This window comes from Carassius auratus, chromosome 1, assembly GCF_003368295.1.
Source record: "Carassius auratus strain Wakin chromosome 1, ASM336829v1, whole genome shotgun sequence".
In the NCBI taxonomy this organism is placed as follows: Eukaryota; Metazoa; Chordata; class Actinopteri; order Cypriniformes; family Cyprinidae; genus Carassius; species Carassius auratus.
In genome coordinates, this window is record NC_039243.1 from 9230926 (window position 1) to 9251455 (window position 20530).

Below are 20530 nucleotides of genomic sequence, written 5' to 3' on the forward strand. Positions count from 1 at the left end.
TGTTTTATGGCACTGTTTGTGCAAGTGAGCTGTGACCATTGTTGTAGGGTAACATACGGTAGGACACTTACAACACACAGTGAACTGAATCCAAATCCTATTACTTTATAATTCTTCCATAGGGAAGACGAGCACAGGATGAGATTTCCACGTCCTATTTTGTGTGATGTTCAGTAATTTGTTCAGTACAAGCTAAAATTTGTGATTATGGATAAAATTGTACTCAAAAAATTCTGAAATAGGCTTAACAAGTGAAACTTGTCTTTATAGATATTGATATTGTATATCTTTGTGTATGGGACATGTAAAAAAATAACAAACAAAAAAACAGTACTTACAGAGTACTCACTTCAAAGCACTCTGCCATGATATTATTCACATTATTATATGATGCTTAATTTATTATTGCATCATGCTCAGTATTACAGAGCTGGGTAGTAACTGATTAAATGTAATACGTTATCAGATTCCAAAAATGAAGTACTTGAAATTAGATTAAATTACATTTTTAAATACTCTGACTACAGTTACTTTTCATTGACTGACCACTGAATCTACAAATATCATTTTAAGAAGTGTTTTCTCAACCGTTCAACATTGCACAAACTGATGAACACACAGGTTATGTAATCATGTATTACTTTGTCTTTACAGGCTTTTGTCTTTCAAACACATTAAAATGCACAAATTTACGTTATTTCTTATTTACCTGTAATACAGGCATGGCCAAATTATTTTGTATTTTTTTCTTTTTTTTCTTTTGGGCCATACCAAACTCTTTCACCTGATATATTTACTTAAGAGTACCCCTGGGATTTTTACATAAACATTAAATAATGAAGTATCACATTTTCAAATTAATGGTTAATGGTCACATTACGTTCAGGCAAACAAATAACATTTTGTAATTTTTTTGTAAGTGCTTTATTTAGATCAATGTTATTTTAAAATTATTCATTTTAATTGTACACTTTTATAATTGACTTAGTCAATTAATCAACAAACCCTCTGCAGCTCCTTTACAAACCCCAGTTTGAGAAACCTTGACATAATTTTTGATGCACGTAATGTTGTCAAAAACAACAAATGGAATATATGTTCTTTTTGTTTGCATTTTTATATCATTATGGTACATTATTATCCTATTTAAATCACAAAAGTAATCAAAAAGTAGTCTGATTAGGCTATATTACCTAAAATGTATAATGTAATAGATTACGTTACTAACTATAATTTTTATTACGTAATTTGGAATCAGTAACGGATTACAATCAGTAGTGATCTACCCAGCCAATCCACATATTTAGTTGTTGGTGCGCGCGCGCCCTCTGCAGGATCACGAGCGCGTCGCATGCGCATGCTGTCATGCGTTACAGGTAAAGTTACCTCATTAACCTCAAATATAATACAGGTGATGTTTTCAGCGTCTTCCGTTTACTTTTCAAAACAAGCATTTGACCGCATCGTAGCAAGTTCACGAGCATAAATCTAAAATGCCGCGGCGGCATTTATGGAGTAAATACAGTCTTCTGATATTAATCTATTTGACAGCTTTGACACGCAGCGCTGAGGTGAGTAAACTCATCGACGCTCATCTGATGACGCTCTGTCTGCTGCTCGTTTCACTCACACTGTGTGTTTTTGGCAGATCAGCACAAATGACGGCCAAGCATCCGCAGGTGAACAGCTGTCTGGCACATTTACATCAGTGTTAACTTTGTTCCTCGTGCTGTAGATTTAACATGTTTGTTTTGTGTCCTCAGGGGTCTTCAGACTAATTTAAGTAAAATTTCTTAAAACTTAAAGATGTCAATCGATATATTTTTTTTTTTAATTAAAATATTTAGATATTTTGGAGGATAAATTGCTAAAATGCTTTCTATCTTATTTCATCTTACATGATTATTTAGATTGTATTTTTGTAAGGATATATATTTATTAATATGATTCATTTATCTTATTTTTATTCATTTACATCCCTTGAAAAAAAAAATCTCCTGTTATATATGCATTATTATTGTTATATTTATATTATTTGTCAAAAAATATATTAAATATTATTTAGTGTGATCTTATTCTTATTATTTAAATTCCCTGTAATTTTTCTTACCATGAAAATATTTAGATTTAGTTTGAGGAATAAATGGTTTCTTGTTTATAATAAGAATATTCATAATTATTATACATATTTTTAATCTTATTTCTGCTCATTTAAATGTACTTTGATTTAAATGGCATTGTCCTCTTCAGTTAAAATGTTTAGATATTTTTGTGGGATAGATGTAAATGTTCTCTCTCTCTCTCGTCAGGTGTAGGCCGCGATCGATACGCTTTCTTTGCCCTGCGGAGCTGCCATCAAGTCCTCCGTGACAACAGTGGTGAGATCTTCTCCCCTGACTATCTGTGCTCAAACCCCCCCGTGTGGTGCAACTGGACCATCCAGGTGTCTCCTGGGAAGCGTCTGGAGCTGTATCTGGAGGACCTGACTCCCTCAGACACCTGTCAGAATAAGATCGATCAGATCCACCTGGACGAGTCTCCAGCGGGTGCAGGGGGACAGAGGATTCTGGAGAGGTGCTGGAGAAAAGCCAGATACATTTCTGTGTTCAACACGGTTCAGGTGGTGCTGCTCATCAACGGGAACCGTCCCGTCCCGTACAGGGGCTTCTATGGACGTTATAAAGCTTTCGGATCCCTGGATGAAGGTGAGTTTTTATATAACTGGGTTAGTGTTTAAATCCATCCATCCAATTGTATTGAAATGCCATGTAATGTTTTTTTCTTCACTGATAAGAAATATATTGTGGTGCCAATGTTTTTGTTTCCTTGTAAACTGCTGTGTAGAGGTCACATGACTCTGTATTTTTCTTGACCCGTTCCTGTAGACGTGATGGAAGCAGCATTGGGTGGTGTTGAAGATGAAACGGATGGAGTTACGAGTCCTCCACCAGGTGTGAGAGACGTCACCGCAGATATCCGACCATCAGGAGTGAACACACAAGCTACATCCACCGGTCTGACCAACTCTGGATCCTCAGTGACCATCGAACTTCCTTTAGGGAAGAGGGAAACCTGGGACAAGAATCCTGGAGATTCAACGACTGATTCATCTCCTCGTGTTGTAGTGTCTGATTACAACATTAACGATGCGATTGATGATGATGATGATGATGATGTTTACGATGAGAATTTCCTTGTAACGTCACTAAAACAAACTGAGACCCAGCATAACCAACCCGAAAGTGGCCCAGCTCAAATACGCCCCAGATATCAAGGGGCTTACTCCCAAACCTCAGACATGACCCTCAGCGCACACACTCATGTGCCACACGTCAAAGCCGTCACCCGCTCTCCGTCGGCCATGCGCAGGAATGTGGACGCACAAGCGCGCTCCTCTGATCAAACGGAGCAGGTCCGAGCCAGAACGGCCGAGGATGAGGAAGGTGTTTCCATGGAGACGACCGTGACTGACAGCAGCATCACACTTCCTGTTATTCAACCCAAATTACACCGCAAATCAAAAGGTGCAGTTATTTTTTTATTTTATAAAAATACAATTTAATAAATTTTGCATAAAGAATTCCTCTTTATAGGACACCTTTTTTTTATAACATTTAATGTAAATTAAGTACACTTTACCCCCTGTTTTTTTTACTCATTATAATCACTTAGAGAAATTGAAAAATAGATGTAGACCTAAAATAGGCCTAAAATATAATTATTTTGTTGTCGTTGTTGTTATGGGGTAATATTAATAATTTAATGTTTAAAAATTGATAATCATTATTAGTAATAGCAGTATGCAAGAGCTAATATTAACAATATAGACATTTTATGTTTTTATTATCATGATGCAAGAAGTAATATTAACGTAATTATTTTCAATTATTACGAGTCAATTATTACAATTAAAAAGCATAAATTCAATTCAGTGAAACATAATATCATGACATTTGTTACAGTTGACTATTTTCTTAAAAGAGTAGCGTATGTACTTGTTTTTAATTTCTTTGTTTTATACCATTTTAGTATTCGTTTCATTATGGTTTTGCTTGAATACTAAAATGGTCCTAAAATAGGATTATTATTATTATTATTATGCAATGGGTAATATTAACAAAATAAATTTTTTAATTAGTGCTTTAAAAATGACTTCTAATAAATATTTTTTACTCTTTAAATACGAACAGGATATTTTAACTTCACTTCACTCATTGGTTTTCCTTCCACAGAGAAAACTCCCTACCAGCAAACCTTGAAAAATGTGCCCCACAACAGGCATTTTCCTGGGGGTGAGAAGTGCCTTCAGATGCTTTAACACAGTAGATTTTATTATTAAAATCAAAATACCACAAGTTTTGTCACACTATAGATGACATGCATATATTGATGTCGTATGATCTGTCCAATCAGAGCTCTTGTTCGAGGTAAGCGTCGAGGTCGATCTGGAGCCTGAACCTCATGAAGAATCCTCTTCCCTCAGATCTGCTCTAGAGACCATGGTGAGGCTCAACATTTTGATCCTCTTTCTAGATATACAGAGTATTGTTGTCAGTTGAGCAACTTTTGGGCTCAAAATTGGTTTATAGATACGAGAAACATTAGGACGTCTCACTCCAAAGAGCCTGGACTTCAAAAGACTGAAAAAGTGAGTATAACGTTCTCTTCCTCAAGCATATTCATTGGGAGATCCTTCTAATTGATCTGCTGAATTTGTTTCCAGGTTGAGTTCTGGCGTTTTGTTCATCGTGTGGCTGCAGTTTGAGAAGGCGGCTGTAGGGCTGCAGACGGATGGGGTCCTTCAGTCCAGTCTGCAGGGGCTGCAGGGCAGAACCATCAGATCCCAAAGCACCAAAACACAGGGCATCATTGCATCTGTCTCTACTGAAGGTGCACTCACCACATGAATCTCATTTACTTTACTTTTCTATTTGACATGTTTAACTTTATTATGCAATGATTTGATCTAGATCTAAAAAAAAAGAATAATAATAAATTTAAAAAATAAACCCCTACTTTAGACTCTGGATGTTTGTTGGTTTATTAATAATTAATTCATAATATTTGTAGTACTACTTTTTGGAAGTTTTCTTTTTTCAAATTAAATTAATCATTAATTATTATTTTTAACGTGTTAACTGTCAGTGCCCTGCTAGTGGGACATTTGGTGCACTTCTCTTTTCTTTTTGTATTGCCTTTTCCCCGTTACATATTTTAGTAATCATCCAAATTGGATCATACGAAAGCTTAAACACTTGACATTGGACTACTATGGAAGTGGTACATTAAACCTTATTATTGGGCTCCTCCCCCCAGGGGGCAGTGTCAGGTGTAATATTATAAAACTTACTACAACATTTTAGAAACAAAAGTTTTTCTAATCTTGACAAAGGCAAGGTCAGAGACTCAAGATTCCATATTTATTGACTGTTTTGTGATATAAATAATACTGTGACAGACTGATAAATTTGTGACCGGAAAATGCATTAAAATCATTGGAGTTTGGGTGTAGCCCCATGACTTCAAATTTGGAACCTAAATCTGATTTTACCGCAACTTTTTAGATTGCAAAATATGTGGTAAAATATCTATTTCATATAAAATAAAAACTTAAAATACTTATACATGGGCATATATTATGCAGCCGTTATCTTAACAAAAATACCTGTTTATCTGAATCATTTCTGATGGCCCATTTGTGTGTTTGAACAGACATCAATGAGTGTGAGACACAAATGGTGGTGTGTGATGCTCACGCCGAGTGTGTGAATCAGTTTGGATCATACTCCTGTCACTGTATCCATGGTGAAACGGGTGCCAGCGTTTGTATGGTGTCTACTGAACCTGGTAAGAGCTTGATATCCAGAAATTTGACAGGAGTGCACTGATCTGTGGAAGATTTGTTATTAACTTGAACCAGACAGCTTTCATATCACTTTAAAAGGATAGTTGAGAATTCTGTCATTACACTTCATAACCTGATTTTTTTATCTACTCTCTCTTTTTAGACTGTAGTTGGACACCACCTCCCACAATCCTTAGGGGTGTTTATACCATCATCGGCCTGCTCATGTTGCTCATTGTGCTGATGCTGTTGGTGGGGTTTTTTCTGTATCGTCGTTACTATAGAGGCTCGTTCCTTCCTCAATGCCAGAAAACGAGCGCTAGCAGTGTGGTGGAAACCGCTGCCCATGACAATGTCAACAATAACTCCAGAAGCGATGGTAGCTGTGGTGCGAACCGGTTCATATTCCCCCCTCCACCTCCACCCATGAGGATGCACAAAGATGGCCACCGCTCTCTGGATCTGCCGTTATTACACTTCAGCTCTCTGGTGCCTCCTGATAGATTTAGAAGTAAAATACGTGCAGAGAAACCCCCGTTTTGACTCTTTCACAGGCTTACTTTTGTCTACTATCACTAAATGCATTGCACCTCACTCTTATTTGTACCAGTGAGTTATTTATTTCCCTCCTACTTTTTTCTGTTTCTTTTATGTTCTATGTATGATTTATGGAGTATTTTGGAAAATAATTGGCTTTGTTAACTTTTTTTGGTCTACTACTGTATTTTAGTTCTCAGAAGATTTCTCACTGTTGAAAATAGAATGGAATATAACTCAAAAGCACTGTGTACTTTGTGTTTTTATTCAACTAAATTTTGTGAAAGACAAAATTGGGTGTGTTGGACGGAGAAAGAGAGAATGCAAGAACTTCTGGAATACACACACACACACACATATATATATATATATATATAATATATATATATATATATATATATATATATATATATATATATATAGCCTATATTTTAAATATGGGGGAATGTGGCTTCCATTTATTTTATCTTTACTAAAAACAGCCCGGTATCCTGCTAGATGTCGCTCCCTGGTATTTATCATATTTTAATTTATTATCGTTATCATAAAATGGTTTGTAACATGGTTGTACCGTTTTCTGTACTAACTTTTGACATTGTTGGGGAACATTAAATGCATTGAGAAAGTGACTTGGCACAGTGATTTTAAAATCAGAAAGTGATTTGTCACAAAAATGTTTTTTAAAAATAAATACAAGCTACCGCTCACTTGGATTATGGGACACTCGTCAGTTCGTATGCGCATGCGCACCAATCCGAATCACTTCCGGGCGACGAGACTGCTGCTAGTAAGTGTGATCCGTACAGTTATCGGACTCCAAAAGATATTTAGCACATAGTATTAAATGCTGCGATTCAACGTGAAGCAGTATAAACGTTGGCAGCGTCACCAGTTGAATTCACGCTCATTATTTGTGTGTTTGTTGTCCAGTGTCTCTCACTCGTGAACAACCTGTTGTTTTGTCCAGCTGATTTTCTTAAAGCGTCACGTTTGGGTTATGAATAAGCTGTTTTGCTCATGCAGTTGACCAGTGTGTGTGTGTGTGCTTTGTATCTGATTTGACAGAGCAATTATCTTATTGTTTAAACATTAACAATGCTAATTCCCAGCAGAATTCTTGCTGTTGTTTTCACACAGTACAAAGAATCAGCAGCTCCTTAGTCTGCATTACTGATGTGTGTGTGGCACTAAAGCCAAGGTTAACTCTATGTGTTAAGTCCATTTCGAGTATGTTGTTCATGTTGCACTATATAATCTATATATAATTGGAAGGAAGTGCAGTTGGACTGAAACTCTGTCACTAACTGCTGCAGTTTGTGTTTCAGAGGATGTTGGGGTATATCTGGCAGTGTTTCTATTCCTCGTGTCTGCGCTTCTGGTTGAAATGGTTCCTCCGGCTGATCACAGGAAGATGCGAGCTGCAGCGTATCTGTGCCCGATGCAAAGCTGGAGCACTGAGGACGTCACAGATAGGTGATGATCATACAGTTATGTATACCTTTTATATATGGGAGAACAGTTAAAGGAATCATTTGACCTGTTTGTAGTCAAATTTTCCTTTAAGGACTATTTGATTTGTTATGCATTACTTTTGCAAACCTGTCTTTGTTGCTTTTTTTTTTTTTTTGTAGAGTATTCTCTGAAGTCCTCCAAAAGCAAGGTGAGAATGATGGACACTGATTTCTGATTTATTACCTGAGTTAACATTAATGTGGACCTGGTTCCTCACTCAAGACCAATTGATCAGATCGATGACCTTCGCTCTGTACTGTGCTCGAAGTGTGTGTGTTTGTGTTCGATCAGGTGTTGAGAGCAGCTCTGTCTTTGAAGGAGAAAGATTTGGACGACCACCTGACTCAAATAATCCAGGAGAAGAGCATCAAGGAGCAGAAAGATCCTGCGTGAGGCTCTCTTAAGACTGCTTTAACTTGGTTCAGTAGGAAAAATAACCTGGAACAATTAGCAAAGCACCTTATTTTGTGACTAGCACATTTTTTTTTGTCTTTTATTTATTTATTTTTTGCACGTTACTATGTTTTCTCACCTCACTATGTCTAGTGATATATATTAAGAATTAATTCCAAATAATTTTTCTGTTTTTTTTAACCATTATTTTGACCAAGTAGCCTAGTTTGTAAAACTTTTTATGTTAGATTTTTTAAAATAATATATTTATTGTATGTTACTTTATGTAAATTAAATAAATAAAGCTCAGAAACTATATGCATGAATATAAATAAAATCATTAGAACTTAAAAAAGCATGAATAGTGAATAAATTAATTAGCTTATCAACTCATGACTGAAGTTTCTTCTCATGGCCTAACTTTCACAATTGATTATTGTTTTATTTATATCATGTATTCGAGATGTGTATGTTGTAGACATTATCAAGATCTAAATGTAGTTTTTCAATCTCTCTTACAGGTTTAAGGTGAATCTCCGTCAATGCTTGGCCCAAATCAACGGGTATAACGAGCTGTTTGAGGCGGTCGAGGAACTCAGAAGAGAGGTGTTTGACTCGGAGAATGAAGAACATGAGAAGATGCTTCTGAAGGTGATTGATCTCGTTTTCATGAGGTCTGATATCTCCGCTGAAGCTGATTTGAGCATCACAGGTTCTCCATTCTGACTGGTGGTGTTGGTTTTCTGTCAGTTGTGGGATCTGTTAATGCCGTCGGTGAAGCTGGAATCGAGGGTCACCAAGCAGTGGGGAAACATTGGTTTTCAGGGCGACGATCCGAAGACTGATTTCAGAGGGATGGGGATGCTGGGACTCACAAACCTCCTGTAAGTGCAACTTCTGTTTCATGGCTTCCCTGATGCAATTAAGTGGACGTTTTTCTTTGTTTGCCCAGTTTTTTCAGTGAGAATTACACAGACGCAGCCCGGCAGGCCTTGTCACACGCAAATCACCCCGGACTAGGGTGAGTCCTCCCTGATGCAGATCACACGGCCAGACTCTCGCCATCATAGCTGATGAGAGTTACTGACATCGCTGCTCCTCATAGCATGCTTCTGTCCTGGCAGGTACTCGTATGCCATAGTGGGCATCAATCTGACAGAGATGGCATACAGCTTAATGAAGAATGACGCTCTGAAGCTTCATTTCTATAACACAGTACCTGGAAAACCCCGGATGCAGCACTTCCACCAGTTCTACTGTGAGTAAAGATAATTACGTAAATGCATATATACACACACTTGATATATTGCTGCATGATAGCTGCATCTGGTGGAAATTTTCTGTCAATAGCCCACTTAGAAATATTGCATTTAAATGTCAGATTTCAATTAAATTTCAAACATGTGTGCATGTAACATGTCCTAATTTTCCTTTTCTTGCAGACACGCTCACTTATGTTCATGTGTTTGCAGGTTACCTGGCGTATGAGTTCGATAAGTTCTGGTTGGAAGAGGAGCCGGAGAGCATCATGGAGTTCAATCGCTACAGGGAGAAGTTTCACGACAAGGTCAAAGGTCAACTTCAGATGCCCGAGGTCACGCTTGTACTGACCGTGGACCAAGAAAAATGATGCCAGCATCATTTCACAGACAAAAGGAAACTGCAACAGTTGATTTTCTTTTCTTTTCCCATTAACTTTAAGATAATTTTTAGTTAGGAAATGTACAACGTGCATGAAGCTTTATTTAAATATTAATAATTAAACCGCTGCATAAACTGTACATCAAGGGTACATAGCTGCCTGTTTAGCTACATTGACCTGGTCAGGGAAAGATTTACACTAAGTATTATTAAAAATACTTTCAAAGTGATGTTTTAAACCCTCCAAGAAACAGATTGGATTCCCTTCACACTTGACGTTTTGGTCGTGGTCACGTGACTCCTGCTTCTTCATCTTTACCCATCTCAGGAAGATGACATCTATGTTCTTCTGTATTCAGATAATTCAACCCCTTTGCATGTTAAAGTGCGTTTAAGTTTTGTATTAAACCCGTCATCGTCTGCAAAGTTCTTTGATGTACCCTGCGACGGGTTTAATATCTCATCTGTTTTGTGAATATTGTTATTCAGACCTCAACTCAATTCCAAAGGACATCATCTGTATGCACAAACGTTGATGTGACACTGTGTCGTTGTCTTATTTATAAACCGTGTTTGGGTTTGAAGATGTCACTTTTTATTCCTGATGACCCGATTCCTTTTATAGTGTGGGATTCATACCTAATGTTGAAGAATAAAATATTGACTGAATATTCAAATAAGTTTGCTTCATTGGTGGGTTTGGCATTAAGAATTAGTTAATTCAAGTTTTTAAAATACATTTTGAGCACAATTTAATGTTTTTGTTTTTTTGTCTTTCATGTTATTTCATGGTCACCACTTTTAATATTTTTTTATTAATCGTTTCACCTTTACTAGGCAATATTAATAATTTGAAAACTCATCCAGTATATGAATAAAAAAATAAAAATATTGCAGTCCGTCAACAAATATTGTCGTAACATTTACATGCGTAATAGTAATTTAGTTTTATGAAATGATCATGATTTTATGAATGACACCATAAATATTTAATGTAACTTAAATTAACATTTGCATAATGATTATTTTAAAATATATATTTTGTACTTTTTTGAAAAGAGATGCACGTGTTTGAATATCAGTCTTATTCCACATAAAGTACACCAACTTAATATGGTAAAAAAAATAAAAATAATTCGGCATTCATAAGCAAAATATTGTTCAAAAGTTATATTATTGCATGCCAAAATCGGGTTTGTAGAATTTAGTTATTTTTTTATCTATGGGATTAATGCATGATAGCATAAATACTTTTCTTTTTTTGAAGAAATATGCATAAAGTTCACAACACAAGTGCACAGTCCCCACAAAGACATCCGAAAGTTGTTTAAAGGTGTTTATTGAAGCATGTGCTTTTCTTTATGTCTTTTCCAGTTGTTTCCAGTAATGAGACAACACTTTTTAGGTCATTCCAGGGTTAGTTGTTGGATATTTAGACATTAAGGTAAATAGTTGCTTTAAACAAAGCTCTAATTGCTTAAAAAAGGAGGACATATAAATATTACATAAACATTATGTACATTGAGTTATCAAGGGGCTGAGTTTCAGAAGCTTTGTGTATTGTGAGATCATTGTGTGGTTCTTCTAGGGGTTTACCCTGAAAGAGAAAGGATGAGGGTCGTGTGTTTCTGTCAGATGTGTCCCGTGTGAAACTGGAAGTCACACTGTTCTCGTCATCGTCCTGTCAGAGGAATATGAACCAGCCGCTCGTGTGTGTTTGAAAGGTTTTCAGGGGTGTGAGGTGAAGCTCTAGGCAGTGGCCTCGATCCTGCTCCTGGACATCATCATGGCCCGCTTCAGCTGCTCGAACGACACGAACATCACCACGTTCCAGGAGCCCAGCCGCAGGAAAGATGGAACGAAACTGAAGGAGGAACACAGAAAGGTTTGGGCTGCTGGTCAGAGACCCTTACAGGTGTGATGTGTTGTGAGAGGATGATTTTGGATGGTTTGTGCCACTCACCCTTTGTAGAAGGCGGTGGGTCCCTCTTTGGTCATCATGGTCCAGGCACAGTTGAGGGAGCTCCTGTACTGCTCCGGAGGAGAGTTCATGTAGCGCGTCTTCACCACATCCACAGGAGACGCGATCACCGTCGTGATGAAGCCCGCTCCGAACGCAGACACGAAATGACACGGAAGAGTGTCTGGGAGCACAAAACACCAACATAAGAAACATTCCTCAAATCAAACCTGGAGTTTGAGTTTCTCCTATCATCATCATACATCAACACTATCATAGCGTAATAGATTGTATTGATGATTTGTATGTCTTTGTGTGTTTTTGTTTGTGTTGTAATGCATAGATGTCTGTCTGTCTGTCTATCACTAAATATTAAATAAAATGAAAAAAAAAATGTAATATCAGGTCTTATTAGGATTTATTTTATAAATAGTCACCTTATTGTTCTTCCGTCTAAAATGGAATCGTTTTATTTACAAATGTAAAAACTATTATATATATTTATACTATTACTTATTAACTACTATTATTATAGTATTCAGTAATATTTTGTATTTCAAATTGTAATTTTAGTATTTTACACGCTTTTGCCATGTTATTCATTTTTTTATATATATAGTGTCTATAAATACATATAATTGTAATACTTTATAAAATATATTGTCATTTTGTTTTAATTTCTTAAAAGTCTTAAAGTATTCATTTCTCTTCTGTATTTTATTCAGTTAAATATAATTAAATAGTTGCCTTATTGTTCTTCCATCTGAAATTAATTGTTTATTGATTCATTATGTACTGTATGAAATCTATATGTTCAAGTTAGATATTTTTTCCCTATTATTAATAGTATTTCTTAAAATTTTGATTATGTTTTACTCATTCTATTTTCATTTTGTTTTTTGTTTTTTTACTCCGTTTTAGTCATTTTTAAAACTTCAGCTTATTTCAGTTATTTGCCAAAGGTAACATTTCTCATGTCATTTTCTTTATTACAGCAATAACACTGAGTTTTGTTGGTGTCAGTTAACAGTGTCAACTCTGGTTTGATGGTGTCACACACACTATGTTCTCTCTCTGTGTGTGTGTGTGTGTGTGAACCTCATCACACCTTTGCCCTGATTCTCCAGGCTCTTCTCTACAGAAGTGCTGATGGTGTGAATCAGACAGTGAGCCCTGACCTGATCACCAGTGCTATCTTATCTGGTGAAAGTGGTTTGTGCCGGTTCATTCTAGCACGTTTGACTGTGTTTATTAGCGCTGCGGGACGCTGAAGGGAGGGTGTGTGAGCTCTAGTCCAATCACAGACGTCTCCTCATGGACTCCTGGCCTGATTTACAGGCTGCGCCACACACTGACATACGTTTTGCTTTTGAGAAACACTGTCTGCTGAAATCATGTTTTATGAATTTAACGATCCTGGTTTCTAGCTTATAGAATGACTAAAATAGAAACGAGACAAACGTGTGACATGAACAGTCAGGAATGGCTCGTCCTGGTTATATTGATCTCTAACTGAGCGGTGTAGGTTTCTGGTTCTGAGCCCTGCTGTGAGGTTTCATACCTGGCAAGAGTTTGTGTTTGAGAATGGCTTCCTTGATGAGATCGTAGGACACCAGCTCAGTGCAGTTGACCAGAGCGTTCCTCGTGATGTTGGGCAGAGTTCCTGTGCGGAAACAAATCAGATTAAAGAAGAGATTCAGAGTCATCAGTGCTGCGCAGCTTAAGAGAAGACAAAAACACAAGCTTCTGATACAATTAAACTGCATATTCGCATGGCAATCAATCAAATAAATGTAGATCATTTTATTATTATAGGTAGTAGTAGTACTGTATATATTGACCAAAATATGTTTTGAACATACAGTAAATCTTAAAGAAATGCATTTTCAAACTAAGAACATATTTAGTTTAATTTAGTTTCAACCTTAAAATAGATCACATATAATGCACAATATTATAAGTGCACACATTTTTACATTTATTTTGCAATATAAATTTAAGTTAATATTAATAATTAGATTTTACATTATATTATTCTTATGTGTAATACATCATTTTTGTAAATATATATTGCAATGTGTAATATATATATATACACATATAACATTTATTTCATATATTATATTTTGCTATTTTTTGTATATGTTGAAATAAATGTAACAGTTAAATAATATATATATATATATATATATATATATATATATATATATATATATATATATATATATATATATATATATATATATATATATATATATATATATATATATATATATATATATATATAAAAATGTTCTATATGTTTTAGTGTTCCTGGAGCTCAATTGGTAGAGCACTGCGATATCAAGCGCAAGGTTGTGGGTTTGATTCCCCGGGAACACATGAATGCACTGTAAGTCACTTTGGATAAAAGCATCTGTTAAATGCATGAATTTAATTTAATTTAATTTTATATGTATTACTAAAAGACTTTTAAAAATAATTAATACACACAAATATCCAAAAAATAGTTCAATCCAAATACAAATAAGAGCTCAATAAAGAACCTTTAACATTCATGAAATCTTTCCATTCAACAACAGTGTGTAAAGGACTAAAAGAAAGAGCTGTGGACTGAAAGGTTGTTTCGGGAGCCCAGAATGGTTTTTCTATGGCATCGCTGCAGAAACCACCTTTTGGAAGCTTTCTTTTAAAGAATGTAAGGTAAAACCAAACACAAAACACACACCTTTCCACAGGCCCCGGAGCCCCTCGTGCTGGAAGATCTGTCTGTAGGCCTGCATGGTGCCGCTGTAGCGTCTGCCCACCCCCTGCAGGTTCATCTGGGCCTGGAAGCGCACCTTCACCACATCTGTGGGCTGAGCCACGGACACGGCCAGCGCTCCGGTGGTGCAGCCCGCCAGGATCCTGATGCCCACGTTGGGGTCTGCAAGCCAAACATGAGCAAACCATTAAACAAGAGCCCCCTCTGCTTCCTCTCAAGAATCAGCTGTGTCTCAGATGTTTCTCCTTCATCCCAGCATTCTCGTTCTGGTCGGGGAGGAACAGCTGAGATCTGACTTGAGGTTTTCTTCTCTATCAAGTGAAAAGCGGTCTTTTTGAACGTACTGTCTTTGCCGCGTGTGTAGAAGCTCTTGACGTTGTCGTAGAGGCCGATGCGTATGGAAGCGAAGGCCATCTGTCTCTGAAGACCGGCGACCAGGCCGTTGTAGAGCGAGCGTGGGCCCTCGGTCCTCACCATGGTGCTGATGGTCCCAAACACCCCTCTGTACCGGATGCCTTTAGCTGCGCCCATCACCGCTTTCTCTCCCTGGATCTGGAAGAGCACACGGACAGATAGTGATGGGAGTAAACCAGACACACTAGACTTGTATAACAGTACAAATATGTAGTAATAATCATACAAATAAAAAAATCTTGTTTAGATTTAAAAACACCTACCAAATTCCTAACAATTACCCACTGATAAAAATGTTTAATAGAAATTAATATAATAGATAATATATTATAAAACATAATATTTTATGTACAATATTTAAATAGATTATCCTGGAGGCTTTCTTCTTCAGAAATCCTAAAAAAGAAGGTATACATTCTCAGTTTGACATATTAATAACTAACAAAATCCCTAAAAATGATCCAGATTATTTATATCCTATTTATTAAATGTCCTATATATATATATATATATATATATATATATAAATATAAATATAAATATAAATATATATATATATTTCTCCAGAAATATTAAAAAAATATTTAAAAAAATATTCATTAACAAATTAAAATATAAATTTTAATAATCATTCACTAATTTTTTTTATGATTGTAAATATATTGTTGGTACAAAAATATAAAATACATAATATATTATACTATTACATAATATTTCATATATATAAAATATATTAATATAATTTAAATCATATTCATCAAAGAAAATATAATATTTTATGTCAATTTATAGAACACGTAATCTTTTACAAATAAGATAAACATTTAGAAGTTTTCATATGATTTGTATCATCATAATAAATCTATTATCTGTGCAACAGACTGAGAGGCTGTTATCAGTTCTGGGGGTGAGGTCTGTACCTGTAGCCGCACTTTTGCGGTGTCCAGAGGGAAGGTGACTAGATCAGCGATGCAGGCGGCCGTTCCTGCGCTGAGGACCTTCACACCCAGAGGAGGAGGAACATCAGACGGCTTTAGACCCACCATACTGACTGCTGAAAACACACACACAAACACACTGCATTACAATACTTGTGATTATAAAATGCATGACATACAGTACACTGCTGGTCAAAAGTTTGGACACACCAACTAATTCTTTATTATGACTATTTTGCATGTTTTAGACCAAAACGTGTCACAAATAAAACCTCTGATATATTTGAGCTCTTCTGGACATTAATCAACCCGGCTGCATGAGGAGCATCCTGGGATGCTTTGAAACGATTGAAAGCATTTGCTTTATGTTGCACCAAGGTTTCATACAAATGCATACTACAGTAGACTATTTTTCTTACATTAAAAAGCTTTTTTTTATTAAGAACTTAATATTTAGACAGTTTGTAATAGTCTATAACACTAATTTCAAGTATCTCAGCAGAAACCTTGTGATCAAAATTGTTTAAAACTCTCAAACTGAAAATCTTTTGACTCCTGGTGTAACTCTTCACAACATATGCAAATATCCTCAAAGAAAAGATCAAAATATTTCAGCTTATTTTGTATGCTTTTGCTAGAACTTCTGCACAATATAAATAATATAAAAAATAATGCATCACATTCAAATGATTTTTTTTGTATATATCACGATTTAAATTGTTTTTGCATGCTATATCATATCATATATATATTTATTTTTGAGTGAACTGGTGAACTGACCTGTGATTGAGTTCCTCTGTCTGATGGAGTGACAGGATGACGACTGGAGCTCTGGAGGGACGAGGGCATGTTCGGTTTTTCTTTATATATCATTATCCAACAGGGGTTCTTCCTCCTCCGCTCAGGGAGGTGTTTCTCCAGGAAAGATTACTGGCCGACACAAAGTCCACCTTCCAGCACAGAGTCCAGTCCAAAACATCCCACATCCAGATAAACAAGCGCTTAGATAACTAGTGAACACAAAGCTTTTAAAAACATTTCACGATGCTGCTGTCATTAACAGGCACATTAACAGCAACAACAATGACTCATGCATGCTTAACAATCACCATCCAATGGGTTCGTGTGGAAAAACATTCAGCTTTGAGCAAAACATTAAAACACCAATTCTCAATAAATAAATGTTCACTGTAACATGACTGCAGATGTTTATAATTTGGCTACTAATGAAAGTGCAGATGCATTAAAGGAGCTCAGAAAAGCTGTCGGCCAATATCAGCGCAGGGACAGTCCTGCAGGGTCTGAAAGATGATTGGCCTCATGGAAGGGTGGGAAACCCTAAAATATGAGCCAAACAACAAAGCTCTAAGAATATATATGAGTTTCTGTTTAACAGATGGAGGAAAACACGCAGGAGATTCAGCTGAATCATGAAGCATCAATCACTGCACGCCTTAACATGCAGCACAACCTCGACAATCCTCAGCGAAGATGTTCTGCTCATTAAAAATAATAATAATAATAATCATTTTCATTACAAGTCAAGATCCTTATGGGTTGTTCAGACAAATATGCTTCTAAATGAAACCATTAATATAATCAAAAAACCATTGAAGTTGAACCATGTGATTTTTCCACCAATGAATAACCAAAAACAACTTTTAAATGCTACATTTATATTTAAATGTATAAAAATATGTTTTTGTAATCATATGGACTTTTAAACCGATATGTTTCGTAATTGAATCATTAATATAAAAGAACAAATAAATTTACATCTAATGTATATGTATAAATATTAATTATAATTTAAAAAAAAGCTATTATAATTTGTTACTGTAATAATAATTCAGACACACATGGTTCTAAATTGATCCATGAACACAACTGAACTATATGCTTCCTTTGCCAATGCATCAGCAAAAATATTTAATTTAATATAAATGCTAAATGTATATTTACATTAAACTTATAAATGTTAATAATAAATAAATAAAATATTAAATAATAATAGTAATGGTAATAGTACAGCTATTACATGTCATTATGGTAATAATAATAATAATAGTAATAATTCTTTGGACAGATATAGTTCTAAATTAAACCATATTAATATAAAAGAACTGTTAAAGTTGAAGTATGTGATTCCTCTGCCACTGAATCACCAAGTGGAACTGCAAAAATAAAGTTTGTTTTTAAACATGTTACCCGAACACTCCCCCATCTGCCATTGGTCCAAAAAAAGACAGTCCCGCCCCAATCTCACGCCATTGGTTGAGCCAGTCAGTGATCCTGTGTCATATTTCTCAAACAAACATTTTTTTTTAAAGTAGCAAACTAGATCTATGCCATTTAAAAGAGTAATATCTTTTAGATAAGTCAGATATGTATTTTATGGCACACAAACATTGAAGATCTCAGTTAGAGAGAGCACAGCATTAATCTTTAACCCACATGTACACCATTATCTAAAAGAGAAAGAAAAACTAAATATGTCTGAATTGTGGCTATTATTATCATTTAACTAAACATTTTCCTACATAAAAGCAGCAGTAAAAATCTTATTTGTCATGTCTTTTGCAACAGTCTTGAAGACAGCCGAGCTACTGTCAAAAATCAATGAACTGTATATCCTCAAAACTGCAGAGTAAGATCTGTTTGTCAATCTAATATGGAGACTTCAGCTTCACTGATAGTCTGATCTCTCTCAGAAGGACTGGATCCGGACTGTGAAGTGGTCTAACATTGGTCTAATGTTTATCTGAGTCAGTCATTAGGATGTGAAGGGGCTGACGTTTGTGACTGAAGTTCATGGAGGACTGATAACAGACCTGAACTGTACAGGTTTATGCAATAGACACCAGCAGCAGCTGGAGCATTATCTTTAGTCATCTGCTGACTGTCCTACAGCCAGGAACACTTTATCAAGGGAAAATCAAGCCCAATATGCCAATAAGAGCAGAGTAGAGACTAAGACTTACTTTAAACTACATTGAATTCCATTAGTTTTTTCCAATCTCAAAGGCCTTGACCACAATAATAATAATAATAAAAACATCCAGTTTTTTTTTGATGACATACTACCACAACAAGAATTAATAATTGTTCCATCTTGGAGGGGTGGGTTTTCAAAGTCACAACTTGCTACTGGGGTTCCTCAGGGCTCAGTGCTTGGACTACTTCTCTTCTCCATCTACATGTCATATTTAGGATCCGGCATTCAGAAGCATGGCTTTTCCTATCAATCTCAACTCTTCTTCTCATTCCAACCAAATGATCTGATTGTAGTTGTTCGCATTGCAGCCTGCCTGACAGACAGACATTTCTTGCTGGATGAAGGGCCATCCCTTTCAACTTAACCTTGCTAAGACCAAACTGCTCGCAGCCTCAGCCCACACAGCACTTCATCACAACTTCTCTATACAGCTGCGTTTGTCAGCCATGACTCCTTCCAGGACAGCCAGGAAACTTGGAGTTGAGACTGATGGTGAGTTAAGCTTCACAGACCATATTTCTACAATGGCCCGGTCCTGCAGATTTGCTTTATACAACATTAGGAAGATTAGACCCTTCCTGTCAGAGCAGGCCACACAACTCCTCATCCAAGCTCTTGTTCTCTCCAGACTTTGTTTTGCACACTTTTTATTGTAATGCACTCTTGGTGGGCTTTTCGGCTTATACTATCAAGCCTCTGCAACTGACCCAGAATGCAGCAATGAGATCGGTCATTCACGAGCAGATTAAAGCCCATGTCACCCCTCTCTTCATCATTTTACACTGGCTGCCAATAGCTGCTTGCATCAAATTCAAGTTACTGATGTTTGCCTTCAAGAAAACCACTGGCTCTGCACCAATATACCTGAACTCCCTAGTTCAGACTTATGCACCCTCCAGAAGCTTGCATTCGGCAAGTAAATGACACCTCGTGGTGCCATCCCAAAGAGGCACAAAATCACAAGAGATTGTAAAGCACTTTCAAAGGATTTTAACTTCAATAAACTACGACTATTTTAAAATGTTATACAAAAAAAAAAAATGAATTGAATATTTCAGAGAGCTTTCTGTGTTTTAAAAAACACATCAGTGCATTTTTGAAGCTGACTTTATGATGTTGCAACACAGTGCTCCGCAGGTTGTCGAGTTTACACTATTGCAGTAGACTTTGATTTTATTGGTTAATTCATAAACGGCAGATGTACAGGGATTTTACTGTTTGCATTGCTGATCTGTGGCACAGTACCTGGATCAAGTACAAAAGATACGAGGTTAAAGTTAAAACAATACTTGATAGGTAAGTGGATAACTGAAAGAGATAAACAGCTGACTTATCAAGTAGTTAGTGATGGGAGAGTGCTTTAGCAAGTAGTAAATAGGTTATTTACATGATATTTTGCTCCTAAAAAGTTCATTTTGAAGCACAGTCTTTGCAAACAAATTGTCCGGTATTGACGTAGGACTTGTTGACTGAGACAGCATGGTGTTATTATGTGTGTGCCAAGTATCTCCAGTACTGGGCAGATCAGAGA

General features: G+C 36.1%; 3 protein-coding genes across 4 annotated transcripts; 2 read left to right on the forward strand and 1 right to left on the reverse strand.

Moving 5' to 3' along the window:
* The first annotated feature begins 1388 nt into the window (after positions 1 to 1388).
* Positions 1389 to 6680, forward strand: LOC113060466 (uncharacterized). The gene is made up of 10 exons (XM_026229430.1): positions 1389 to 1571; positions 1649 to 1679; positions 2310 to 2705; positions 2886 to 3524; positions 4233 to 4292; positions 4414 to 4502; positions 4590 to 4648; positions 4724 to 4890; positions 5713 to 5847; positions 6009 to 6680. Exons 1-10 carry the CDS (start codon positions 1494 to 1496, stop codon positions 6386 to 6388), a joined length of 2034 nt encoding a protein of 677 aa, XP_026085215.1. The 5' UTR covers positions 1389 to 1493; the 3' UTR covers positions 6389 to 6680.
* Positions 6681 to 7082: 402 nt separating this feature from the next.
* Positions 7083 to 10604, forward strand: LOC113060532 (ELMO domain-containing protein 2-like). Its single transcript, XM_026229556.1, has 9 exons — positions 7083 to 7169; positions 7708 to 7855; positions 8014 to 8042; positions 8186 to 8283; positions 8809 to 8938; positions 9038 to 9171; positions 9240 to 9308; positions 9412 to 9545; positions 9760 to 10604. Exons 1-9 carry the CDS (start codon positions 7098 to 7100, stop codon positions 9915 to 9917), a joined length of 972 nt encoding a protein of 323 aa, XP_026085341.1. The 5' UTR covers positions 7083 to 7097; the 3' UTR covers positions 9918 to 10604.
* Positions 10605 to 11250: 646 nt separating this feature from the next.
* Positions 11251 to 16910, reverse strand: LOC113060594 (mitochondrial uncoupling protein 2). 2 transcript variants are annotated; one of them, XM_026229684.1, is made up of 7 exons: positions 16785 to 16910; positions 15987 to 16120; positions 14997 to 15204; positions 14617 to 14814; positions 13450 to 13551; positions 11892 to 12072; positions 11251 to 11792 (listed from the first exon to the last, which is right to left on the reverse strand). In XM_026229684.1, the coding sequence occupies exons 2-7, from the start codon at positions 16110 to 16112 to the stop codon at positions 11678 to 11680; spliced, it is 930 nt and encodes a 309-aa protein (XP_026085469.1). In that variant the 5' UTR covers positions 16113 to 16120; positions 16785 to 16910; the 3' UTR covers positions 11251 to 11677. The 2 variants fall into 2 exon arrangements, with proteins under 2 accessions (XP_026085469.1, XP_026085553.1); XM_026229768.1 differs by having other exon boundaries at positions 15987 to 16117; positions 16785 to 16868.
* Between the last annotated feature and the right edge of the window lie 3620 nt (positions 16911 to 20530).